At 37.3% G+C, this 13,743-nt stretch overlaps 1 protein-coding gene across 1 annotated transcript; it reads right to left on the bottom strand.

Moving 5' to 3' along the window:
• Positions 1-8,546: 8,546 nt before the first annotated feature.
• Positions 8,547-12,673, bottom strand: LOC124871810. The gene is made up of 2 exons (XM_047371380.1): positions 12,506-12,673; positions 8,547-11,341 (listed from the first exon to the last, which is right to left on the bottom strand). The coding sequence occupies exon 2, from the start codon at positions 11,186-11,188 to the stop codon at positions 10,211-10,213; it is 978 nt and encodes a 325-aa protein (XP_047227336.1). The 5' UTR covers positions 11,189-11,341; positions 12,506-12,673; the 3' UTR covers positions 8,547-10,210.
• Positions 12,674-13,743: the final 1,070 nt, after the last annotated feature.

The following is a 13,743-nucleotide window of genomic DNA, read 5'->3' on the forward strand; positions in this document are numbered from 1 at the left end:
TGTGAAGGTTCAATTATCAGGGTAAGAGCACAGTTTTGCTCACAATATTGAAATGCACACAACATTATGGGTGACATACCAGAGTTCAAAAGAGGACAAATTGTTGGTGCACGTCTTGCTGGCGCATCTGTGACCAAGACAGCAAGTCTTTGTGATTTATCAAGAACCACGGTATCCAGGGTAATGTCAGCATACCACCAAGAAGGACGAACCACATCCAACAGGATTAACTGTGGACGCAAGAGGAAGCTGTCTGAAAGGGATGTTCGGGTGCTAACCCGGATTGTATCCAAAAAACATAAAACCACGGCTGCCCAAATCACGGCAGAATTAAATGTGCACCTCAACTCTCCTGTTTCCACCAGAACTGTCCGTCGGGAGCTCCACAGGGTCAATATACACGGCTGGGCTGCTATAGCAGCATCCTGAAGGCGGTGCCGTGTATCAGGATGACAATGCACCAATACACACAGCAAGACTGGTGAAAGATTGGTTTGATGAACATGAAAGTGAAGTTGAACATCTCCCATGGCCTGCACAGTCACCAGATCTAAATATTATTGAGCCACTTTGGGGTGTTTTGGAGGAGCGAGTCAGGAAACGTTTTCCTCCACCAGTATCACGTAGTGACCTGGCCACTATCCTGCAAGAAGAATGGCTTAAAATCCCTCTGACCACTGTGCAGGACTTGTATATGTCATTCCCAAGATGAATTGACGCTGTATTGGCCGCAAAAGGAGGCCCTACACCATACTAATAAATTATTGTGGTCTAAAACCAGGTGTTTCAGTTTCATTGTCCAACCCCTGTGATTAATAAACTATAAATTGTAGTGCAAGTACTTCTTTATTAAAGCTAATTTTGTATTTTACATATCTTACAGTAAATTGTTTGGTCATTTATTTTTGCACACTTCACAGTTTTATCATCTAATATGATTTTAACTAGTTTTCAATTAAATGAACATTTTAGTCAATGAATTACAATTTTACAACAGTTGTCAGACTACTGTCACAACTCTGTTATAGATACAAATACTCAATTCACATGACAGCAAAAAATAGAATAACTGTCTTATACAAAAATTAAGAATTCATCCCAGGTCTTCAGTCATATTTTCATACAGCTACTTATTTTCCTCATTCGTTTAAAAATTATTTAACTTTTTAAATTAAATAATTTAAAAGTTAAATTCTGCTCATTTTCCATTAGTAATATTTTGATTTTTTTTTTTAAATACATAGGCAATAGATCTTTCCACGTAGTATAGGATGTAGATCTGAGGGTACGTTTGATCAGAACTCTTAACTGCTGGCACAGAATACAGTTATAGCATCCCCAGCATGCGGAGCAAGACACAGACTGCATACCAGCCCTGCTTCTGTCAGTCTGCCCAAGGGAAGCTGTGTCTACAATCTAGTATACCACCTGCAGTTTGTGAATGAATAATGAATGACTAATTTTAGTGTCAAGCGCTTTGGAGTTCTCGGACTCGATAAAGCGAACAAGTACAGGCCATTAACAATATTAGTCTTGGCCATTTCATAAACGAGTAGTAATTGGGTTACACAAAATCAGACTGTTGTTCCAGACAGAAAAATGTTAGGTATTATTGACATAAGCACCATTTAACAATTAAAAAAACACCGAGTTTATTTTTTAACACGATTTTTGAATTGATGTATAAATTTGGTCAAAGAACACATGCCGTTGGAAATAAAACATTGCCGGTTTGAATTTGATCCAATCGACCCGTTTCAATGTGTGTGACTTTAGAAACAGTGAATTCGTGTGTTCCCTTTCCCCCACAGTATTCCTGATTGCTCTTTTTTGGTAATAACTATAATGGTTGTAGGTTTGTTGAATAAGTATTACCCCAGACTTCCACACATCAAGTAAGACAAGATGGTAGATGTGATTTAGACAGAATATTCATTGATCTATAATTCAGCATATGTCTAGATTTCCACAAAACTGCAAATCTTTTGCTATTTAAATTTTTGCATGTCTTACTTGAGGTTTCCAAAATTTTTGTAGTCTACGATTATGCCCAGAAATGTGTTTTCAGTTTTTTTTATATGAATACATATCTGTGGTAATTTTAAATTTCAATGGCAGTGTTGTTGCTGTGCTTGATTGGTCAGCAAACTAACCTGACCAGAACTCCATGGAGAATTATTGGGGTATTTTCAAGAACAAGATGAGACACCAGACCCAAAAATGCAAATGACTTTAAGGCCACTATTAAAGCAGTTTAGGTTTCCTTTACACCTCAGCAGAACCACTGGCTGATCGCCTCCTTGCCACGCTGCAATTAGGCAGTAATTAATGCTAATGGAGACCTGACCAAGTATTGAGTCAGCAGAATTGGACATACTTTTCAGACATCTCACATTTCTGTTTAAAATATCAATATTTTATTTTTATTTTTTAAATTTACTTATTAGGTGTTATGGACTATTAAAAGTGCCCAGCCTGCATGGGCTTACAAGACACAAAAAAATAAAAATAAATAAACATAAGGCAGACATCTACATACAATATATCAAACAAAGTATGTCCTCTTACATTGAAGCCAAATGCTCAACAAAAACTGAGCCAAGTAAAATGGCTTGTGCTTAAACATACTTGAGCTTGTCTTCTGTGCATCTCCGTACATACCATAAACCCGGTGAGATATTTTGGTGACAAAATGTGGAAGAGGGTGTTCTATCCAGAGGGGATCGACTGTAAACATGTTTGTCTATTTGCAAAACACTATTTGTGGTCGAAACATAACACTGCACATTTCCCAAAAGTGCAAAATGGTGATGGCAGCATCATGTTGGGGTAATGCTTTTCTTCAGCAGGGATAGGAGTTGATGGGGAAATGGATGAAGCTAAATACAGGGCCATGCTGGCAGAGGTTCACCTTGAGAGACTGATGTATAGATCTCTAGAACAACTGTTAAGAGGAGACTGTGTGAATCAGGCCTTCATGGTAAAATAGCTGCTAGAAAACCACTGCTGAGGACAGACAACAAGCAGAAGAGACATTTATTTTTCAACAGGACAATGACCCCAAACACACCTCCAGGCTGTGTAAGGGCTATTTGACCAAGATGGAGAGTGATGGGGTGCTGCGCCAGATGACCTGGCCTCCACAGTCACCGGACCTGAACCCAATCGAGATGGTTTGGGGTGAGCTGGACCACAGAGTGAAGGCAAAAGGGCCAACAAGTGCTAAGCATCTCTGGGAACTCCTTCAAGACTGTTAGAAAACCATTTCAGGTGACTTTCTCTTGAAGCTCATCAACATAATGCCAAGAGTGTGCGGAGCAGTAATCAAAGCAAAAGGTGGCTACTTTGAAGAACCTAGAATATAAGACATATTTTCAGTTGTTTCACACTTTTTTGTTCAGTATATAATTCCACATGTGTTAATTCATAGTTTTGATGCCTTCAGTGTGAAGCTACAATATTAAAACTCCAGTCCAGTCACTTTCTCTGAAGACACCAGAGACCCATAAGGCTTGTAGCCATCTCAAGTTGCACATTGCACTCTTCCTCCCACTGATCGTTTCCTGCCACAGCTGCAGCTGTAGCAGGAAGGATCCGTGGGAAGAATGTTGCAATTCATTTTTGTTGCCAAGTTTATATCAAGTTTAACACTATGTTCGGGGATTTCTTTTTAGTTTCTCTTTCACTGATTTAAAAGACACAGACTTGGATTTTCCCTGGATTTGGATATGATGTAACCTCTTGAGATCTGACTCTGAAACCTCAGACCAGAAGGACTGTCAAAGACAAAAAATAACACAGATAACATGGCATATTTCCTCTGGCCTGGTAGACCTACAGTGAACACCGCTTTGTTATTAAAGATGCAGAAAATTGTTATAATTTCACTCAAACATCGCATTGAAACCTGGGAGAGCATTTGAGGCCACGCCAGGAGAGCATTAAGTAGATGTGTGTTGTTGTTTGTTTGAGCTCTAATCTTAGTTTTTTTCTCTCTCTTTTTCTGTTGAACTTGTTAAGATTAGTTATCTGACAGGAAACTTTAGTAGATGTTTCGGTAAAAACCCTGAACACTCTAACATCACCACATAAATGAAAATTATTGATTTGAACCAAAACAGCAAATAATACAGTATATAGTGTCATAGTTTTGTAAACCGACTTGACCCACATGCAGGAAATGCTCAGGAGAAACAGGAAAGTTTGTAATAAGTTTATTGAATACAGGAATACTGGGTACTCTGGTACATGGTGGGGCAGTAAAGAAGAAGCGAACAGTAAGTAGGAGTGGAACTAAGAAAGAAAAAGAAATGACCTTCATAAATGAAGAACATGATGGAGAACCCTGATCATCCTCTTCATCAGTCTGCCGTACAACAACAGAGTGTCTTCAGTAGAGGCTTCTTCAGATCTGCTGTAAGACAGACGGCTACAGGAGATCCTTCCTGCCCACAGCCATCAGCTCTTTGAAGATACCTGCATAATATGAGCTACGGCAACATTTATTTCCCTTTGGAATGAATAAAGTATGCTTGAATTGAATTGAATTGAATCGAATCGAATTGAATTGGCGCCCTGTGCTTTAGTTTTGTATTTTATAAAAATAAGAACAATGCTTTATTTATAATACTCTTGATTTCTCCCCTCTGTTCCTAATATTCCTTTTAGTCTGAATTATCTCCCATTCCGGCACTACGTTTACTGGCGGTGAGGAGTGTGACAGCGCATGCGCAACGCAAATCGACTAACTCTGTGCTCCACTAACCAGCCTGAGATCACGTGACACCAAGTCGCTGATGTAAATTCGTATTCTCATAGAAAAGAAATCGTATTCACAAAATGTTATAGCATATTTTACTGAAGAGTATTAGGGCCACTAAAAAAATAAAATAAAATTCTGGCTTTAATCTCAGAATTCTGACTTTTTTCTCAGAATTCTGACTTTAATCTCAGAAAAATCTCACTAAATCAAACTTAATACACTCATTAATGTTTCTTATAAAACAGTAAAACTAAAATTGCTGGTTGGGGAGCACAGCCGCCTTGAACTTTGACCACAGGGTGATGTGATGTTGTTCGCACAACCAATGGAAACGCAAAATGATGGATGGATGGATGGATGGATGGATGGATGATCCAATTGCTGTTCCAAATAATGATATACAATGTTTCATTGTGTGTTCTATGTGTAATACCCTTTATTAGACTGTATATTAATGAATTGGTGTTATTGTACCGACATGATAATCAATCCAATCCTTTCATTTTTAAATAAAGTAGAGGATGGTCCATTTACTGAAAGGTTATCCTTTAGCTCCTTCTTTCACTATTGTATGTCTCCCTAAAACAGTATATAGCTTTTATGCTATTTAAGTCGGTATTTTCCTATTGGCATAAGGGTGATCTTAACACTGATTTGCAGGGAAGACTTTGAAAAAAATAATTGTGTTTTCTGTCTGTTTTTGTGGGATGATGGATGGCGCAACTCTGGCAAATTACATCCCTTCCTATGGAGACCGAATTGCCCTCTTCAATTTCTGCAAAAGCAAACAACCACTCTCAAAAAGAAAACAGGGTCTTCTGCCAAGAGTTCCCCTCTCAGAGTGAGAGACACAGTTCCTGAAATGTCAGATTTGGATGACCTGGTCAGACCTTACATCAGACTTTCTTTCAGTAACAAAGAAATACTTGCAATTTTAGCATACAGTCATCAGACTATAATAAGTGTTCGAACTCTAAAGAGAATTTGTAAAAGACTTGGGCTGTTCAGAAGGAAGAATCAGTCAGACCTGGAAGAAGTGATGGTCTTTGTCCAACAAGAAATCATGACCAGTGGTCAGATGCAAGGTAATTGTTGGCTACATCTTCGTGCAGTTCAATGTGGAATTGTGGTGTCACAAGATACTGTAAGACACATAATTAAATTGGTTGACCCACAAAGTGTGGAACTGAGACGAGCTCGACAATTGAGAAGACGTCAGTACAACTGCAAAGGACCAAATGCACTTTGGCACATGGATGGCTACGATAAACTAAAACTCTATGGCATTGCTATTAGTAGCTGCATAGATGGTTTTAGTCGCTATGTTTTATGGATGGAGGCTTATGTCACAAACAATGACCCTAAATTGATTGCAAGTTATTTTCTGAAAACAGTTTCATGCATCAATGGATGTCCAGAGAGGATACGTGCTGACAGAGGCACAGAAAATAGATGTGTCGAACAAATGCAGATGTTTCTGCGGAGAAACCACACAGACAGTTTTGCAGGGGATAAAAGTTTCGTTTATGGAAGAAGTACAGCCAACCAACGCATAGAAGGGTGGTAGGCTACCCTCCGCAAACAGAGTGCACAGTTTTGGATGAGCTTATTTCAAACCTTTCAGGATGATGGTCACTTCACTGGAGACTTTTTGGACAAAAATCTTATCCAATTCTGCTTTCTTAATCTTATTCAGGTAAAAGGGTGTACACATGCTCTGTAATGTCTGTTTCAAAAGTTGAACATGTAAATGTTCTGGTAGTGTTTTTGGAAATATCAAAAGGTCTTTTGTGAATAAAATGAGTTTATTTTCATTTTAATAATTTGATTGAATTTATTTTATCATTAGACATAACTACAACTTTCTCAGCACATGTGCATGGAGCAAATTTGTTTTTATTGCCAAATGTTTTAAATTAGTAGGGAGTCTGTTCCCCAGTGCTCCCTTGGGTCTGGTTTCAGAAAGCAGTTTTATCAGTAAGTTAATGCTACATATGAAATTAGGGATCATACAGTTTAAAGTGTTGCACCTCTCTGTGTGCATGTGCTGTTTGCTGAAAGTGCTATTTTGTTGTTGTGCTTGGTATTAGATGTCACTTTCTTTTTGTATGAATTACTTAATAAGCCCCAACCTTGGGAAAAGTTATTGTTCCATTATCTGTTTTATACATTTACACTGTGCTGTTTTTATGCAGGATGAACTTGATGACGCTGTGCACACATGGAACTCACACAAAATCAGGCCAAGTGGTGGTGCATCATCGGGTCGACCAGTAGTGATGTACTCTTTTCCAGAGCTGCACAGGGCTGAGGATAGACTGAAACCTGTTTTCATGGATGAGATCAATGTGTGCATGGAAGAGTGTACACCAAAAGGCCAATATCCCTGCGATGAAACAGTGTTTGAACTTTGTTGTCTGCTTATGGTAGAAAATTAATGGAATGTCCCAAGAGATCCACTTGTTGCTGCTGATCTGTATATAAGGTTAAGAGAAAAAATACTCCAAAGTGTTTCAGAAATTTCTGTAGTCAAAAAGAGAAAAAAACAGTGTTTCTGTTTATCTTGATTATGTGAGTAGTTGTCATGTCTTACAGGTACCCTATATGCAGGTATTCTTGCTTTGTATCAAATGAAAGACATTTTGGGGGCAAGCAAACATGTCATTTTTTACGTCATTTTGTCAGAATATTAATGGTTATTACTGGTATAATGTAAATGCAGTGTTTTGATATGAGTTTAGTCTTTCAGCTACCATTGTACTGATCAAAGTAAAAAAACTTTTGGTTGACATCTTGTCCCAATATATAGTTGTTTTTACTTTTACACTCAGTCATTAGAAGTAGCAATGCTCATTTCTTACTTGTCAAATATAGATAGTGTGATGTGATCATCAGTTATGTAGCAAATTATTCTAACTAGCTATGCTTTCAGCTGCATAAACAAATGTATTTTTTCTTCTAACACAATTCTGTATTGTTAAATGAAATCCAATGACAATGTATATGTGAAATGTGAATGAAATGGCAGTACGAGTACAGCAAAAAGGATATTATAAAATTTGTAAACCTGCCTTCCATTAAATATAAACATCACTGTTTTGTTGCCAAGCATTTGTGAAGTATAAACTCACTAGCTATCCGTTGCATGATGTTACCAACTTTTTTTCTTACTATTCATGACTGGCAATCCAGATCGATATTTGTAAGCCTTGTGTGTATCAGCAAATTACCCATGCATTAACTCGGGGAGGAGGGGCAAGTCCAGTCCTCGAGAGCTACTGTCCTTCATCTTTTAGGTGGATCCCTTCTCCATCATACCTGAATAAAATGAATAGCTTGTTATCAAGCCTCTTCAGGGCTTCCCAGGGCATCCCTGCACCTATGTGACAAAACAGTGCCCAAAAGAAGTTCCAAGTTATTGTCCCATCAAGTCTGAAACCATTTGCAATTATCAAATGTGTATCTAACTTTTTCTAATGACATGTTAAAGACAAATAAATTGCATTCAGCTCTGTCATTGAGTTCTTTTGAATTCTGATTCCATTTTCTCACAATAAATGATTTACCTTAGGCTTATTCATTATCATGTAAAGTTAAATATTTCTCTCAATTAACTTAGCTGATCACAGTCTTTAATTTGGTCGATGAAAGCCAAGCCACATGTTAAATTTTTCTTTCATTTACATCCAACACATATTAAAAGCTGGAGATAAGGGGATAGATTTGACGCCTGTTCAAATGGATTAGGAGCTAGATCAACATATTAAAAACCATGATAGAATTATATTTTAAAGTAACATTTTATTAGCAAAATTTTACAAGAAACATTTTCTTGCTAATCCCAACAACATGGCCATTAGAATGAGCCAACCTTTAAAAACAGAAACTAGATCTAATACAACCCTGTGTTATATATCAGTGACAGTGTAAAAAATTAACACTATTGCTCTTGTGGTATCAAAAATAACAAGAGTCATCTAGGGTGTAGAGATAAAACAAGTGCTAATTGTTGAGGAAATGCAGAAACAAAAATTGGATATCTTCTGTTCACTGATCACTGCACTGCATTGTATACTTTTTATTTATAACATTAGAAACCAGTACATTTCTTCAAAACAGACTGAATCCATTATGCAGTGGATTATTGGTGGATGAGAAACACACATGCTTAGAATCAATATGACATTTAGAAAATACAGGAAAATATATAAATATATTTTCTGTAACTTTCAATTGTACTTTAACAGCAAATACTAAAAATTGAAACCTCAACCTAACTTAGCTAACGATTGTATAAGATAAGAAACATACTGTCAGACATGACTAATTCAAATATGTAAAATTGTACAGATAACATTTACAATGTAACAATGTTTGAGTTTTAGTCCAGACCCAATAACAAAATATCTGGATTAATAAGTCTGACTCCTTACAAGAGTATTTGATTTAGCTGAACTGCCACAAAACATGAGGCACTAAAGAAGCTTAAAAAAGAAGCTTCATTACATTTTCTTTAGATCTCTTGAAATAATTTTTCTTGTTGCTGCTACAGGTTTCTTTCATGCGGCAGGAGAACTCAGATCTGGATATAGTAATAAACAGTGTACTCATTCTTTTTTTTTACCACTTCATTGTGTCGTGTGAAACTAGGAATGATAAAAGAAACTGGAATAATTTCAGTCAAAACTGGTCTTCTGACATAAATGGACAATTACTCAGATTTTTTGTAAACAGGCGTAATTTTCACAAGTTCAAAATACATATTCTTTATGTCTCTTTGCAGCTCTGCTCTAGTCTGCATGAACCATTCAAATGTAGTGGATTGCAGTAGCTGTCTAAACAATGTCCATTACCCAGACATTACTTTCAAGAACGGCATTAAATTCAGAACAGAAGTCTGGGAAATTTTCATAGCTGTCAGCTATTTGCAGAATACTTCCACATGTGTGACCCACTGGTCTTCTTGTGAATGCCGTCATATCTTGAAATTCCACAAAAATACGGTTTGTTACTATAAGATCAGATCCAGTGCAGAATTGCATAAATTTCTGAAGTTTAATGTCATCCAGCTCTCTGATGAATCTTTTGAGATGATTTCCCACATCTTTTTGCTTTGGAGACAAATCCTCAGCAAATTTCAGCAGTTGGCAGACTTTTTTTGATGTTGGTTGCAGGTCTGAGAACAACTTGATCATTGCCTCTGGACTGAGGGAAATATGTGGATAGATGATCTCTCTCCAGCAGTCAATGACGAACATTGGTTTTTGGACAAGCTCTTTGTGTGCTATTTCATCAAGGATTGTAGGAAGAGACTCGGCAGTTATTCATTTTCCACAGCCATAACTGTCAAGAACCACAAGATCATCTTGGTCAACAGCAGAAAAATTCTTGACTGCTTCGCTCAAAACCTCACATTCTTGGCTGCTGGCAAACTGTAGAAAATGTGCTTTAAGATCGCTGTTCAAGAAAAGGGATTGCAAGTTTATTTGGAAAATACTGACAGTCTTGGTAACCTTTCAAAAGTATTCGTCCAACTGCCTTCCATTTTTCAGCAGGAAAATCATGGCAAATGAAGGGCACTTTAACTGTTGTACCGAGGGTGCATCGCTCATAGAATTCATTCCAGAAGCAGGTGAGAACATCTCTTAGTATCCCTGAGCCACTGCCTGCTTCTTCTGTGTTGTCTGGAAGTATGCGCTTCACATTCTGTGTTTTTCTCATAATATCTGAATCAGAGAAAGCAGTAATAATGTCATGCAAAGTGTTAGTATGATGTACAGTGATTGTTATTACATCATCTGGATTAGCTGGACTGAGGGATACAAGAAAACCCTCATAGATTAATGTGTCTTCTGTATCTTCCTCAGCATTAAGAATGGGACCAAAAGTAATTTCTGAATCATCTGAAGGTTCTAAACCAGGGTGGGCATCAACAGAAGAACTCCTGACTTCCCACGTTTGCAATGGATTAATTTCACTGCTACTGCTTTCCAAGACAAATATGACTTCGGATGTCTTGCTGTCATCGTCTTCAGGAACGTTTGGCTTTGTTGCAATGTAGAAGTGTAACATTGTCAGCCTCGCTGCTTCATACATATTGCCAATCGTCAGGCAGGTGTCATCAGTAAGGTGGTTCTGTTTAAAGTCCCAAACCTCAAACTCAAAATCTGTCTCAGGACCTTTAGGAGACACGCCATCAGGAAAAAAAAGTTTCTTTCCTTCATGAAGAATATCTTTTAATTCAGCATCAGTGGCCATTTGAATTGTTCTAGTCCCACCTCCCTGTTTCGCTCTCACCTGTTTGGTTATTTTTCCATCACTATGTATCCATCCTATCTCAATATTTCGTGTTGCTTTTTGCTTCTTTGTCTGTCTTGTTCTTTCATGCGAGGTGTTTTCCTTTGGACTTTCCTTTTTGGTTTTCATTTTCTCACGAAGCTTCTGCAGAAGACCCTGTTTTCTTTTTGAGAGTGGTTGTTTGCTTTTGCAGAAATTGAAGAGGGCAATTCGGTCTCCATAGGAAGGGATGTAATTTGCCAGAGTTGCGTCATCTATCAGCGCTATGACATCCCAATCAATCTGCACAAAAACAGACAGAAAACACAATTATTTTTTTCAAAGTCTTCCCTGCAAATCAGTGTTAAGATCACCCTTATGCCAATAGGAAAATACTGACTTTAAATAGCATAAAAGCTATATACTGTTTTAGGGAGACATACAATGGTGAAAGAAGGAGCTAAAGCATAACCTTTCAATAAATGGACCATCCTCTACTTTATTTAAAAATGAAAGGATTGGATTGATTATCATGTCGGTACAATAACACCGATTCATTAATATACAGTCTAATAAAGGGTATTACACAGAGAACACACAATGAAACATTGTATATCATTATTTGGAACAGCAATTGGATCATCCATCCATCCATCCATCCATCATTTTGCGTTTCCATTGGTTGTGCGAACAACATCACATCACCCTGTGGTCAAAGTTCAAGACGGCTGTGCTCCCCAACCAGCAATTTTAGTTTTACTGTTTTATAAGAAACATTAATGAGTGTATTAAGTTTGATTTAGTGAACTGTAGCCCACCATTTCCACACCTTGGCGATAACTGCACTGACAACAATGAGGGTAACTCAGAGTATAAAATGTAATTTAAGTCTTGAGCTGGCACATAACACACAGAGCAGGAAAATTATTTTGTGATTCTGACATTTTAACAAGTTTGTATATTTTTCCGACATTGTACCACTAACATAGCCTATATATAGTTATTTGCACAACATTAGTTGGTGCTAGCGAATGGTTTGAGAGGATTTTTAGTCAACCACAATCAGAACAACAATCGGGGATCGGCAGCTGTTTATGCAAGCCCTCCATTTTCCTGATTAATATATATAAACATGTATTTCACCTTCAATTTCATTCAAGTTTCTCTCCTCTGCTGTACGAAAAGTTACTCAATTGAACGCATCAAATACATTTCTCATGTTGGCAGGTGGTTAGCGTCTATAATTCAACTACTGGTTAATTTCCTTGGAAAACATTCAACACAAAGAACAATAAAATAAAACACAACCAACACGTTTGGGATAATTCCAGCAATCAGCAGCTAATAACCAATGCGTGTGATGTAACATTGTGGAACACGTTTATGCCTCCTAACGATGTAAGCTAACAAACATGCTAACAGCTGGTTCCGTTTTGGACACTAAACTAACTCTGTTGTTTTACTCACCTTCTGCTCTTCCAATAATGAAATGGCATCTTCAGGAAGCCCTCAGCCACGTAAAAAGTCACTTAAATCTGACATGTTCCCCAAGATTGCTGGACGTTCCCCTGCACGACTCACATCTCAGGCGATGAAGCTGGTTGCACCCAGATGCTTCCAGGTGCTCACCTGCATTAAAGTCAGACTTCTGAGATTAAAGTCAGAATTCTGAGATTAAAGTCAAAATTCTGAGAAAAAAGTCAGAATTCTGAGATTAAAGTCAGAATTCTGAGATTAAAGTCAGACTTTTGAGATTAAAGTCAGACTTCTGAGATTAAAGTCAGAATTCTGAGATTAAAGTCAAAATTCTGAGAAAAAAGTCAGAATTCTGAGATTAAAGTCAGAATTCTGAGATTAAAGTCAGAATTTTGAGATTAAAGTCAGACTTCTGAGATTAAAGTCAGAATTCTGAGATTAAAGTCAAAATTCTGAGAAAAAAGTCAGAATTCTGAGAAAAAAGTCAGAATTCTGAGATTAAAGTCAGAATTCTGAGATTAAAGTCAGAATTTTGAGATTAAAGTCAGAATTCTGAGATTAAAGTCAGAACTTGTATTCATAAAGAATAAACCACAACTGTAAACTTGAACTTTGTGTTTGTAATTTCTTGAAGCTGTAACATTTTATTTTGTATTCTTATAGAGAAAATATGCAATACCTCTTTTGGATTTTACTTATGCACAACTATTGACTAATATACACACATTTCCGTCTTTACATACACATCGTTTTTGACAGCGTTCTTACCCCATATCCCTGCTTGCTTGCATTCTTTTACTCCTAACTTTTTATCTCTTAGCCAAAATTACAGAAATATTGTACTAAAGCAACTTCTTACCAGCGACTCCCAAGGATTATTATTATTATTTTATTTTTATTTTATTTTTTTAAAGGACTTTGATGTTTTTATAATCGAACTCGAAAGCAGGACAAGTTGACGTCAGCTAATCAGCACAAAATGACTCCCTTCACCACAGAGGACTTCGACAAACCCTTACAGAAATTGGCTGTTTTGGAGATGAAAATCCATGGACTAGAAGTGAATGTGGAGGTGAATATGGGGTACAACGATGATTCAATTCTGCCTGTGATCCCAAACAGTGACAGCCTGCTCAACAACTCAGCCGGCAATCAGAATACTGAGAATAAACCTACCGGCAGACCCCCCTGGCATGTTTTAGGGGCATGTCCAAAAAATCAAGGTGGAT

The sequence above is a fragment of the Girardinichthys multiradiatus genome, chromosome 7 (assembly GCF_021462225.1).
Source record: "Girardinichthys multiradiatus isolate DD_20200921_A chromosome 7, DD_fGirMul_XY1, whole genome shotgun sequence".
NCBI lineage: Eukaryota > Metazoa > Chordata > Actinopteri > Cyprinodontiformes > Goodeidae > Girardinichthys > Girardinichthys multiradiatus.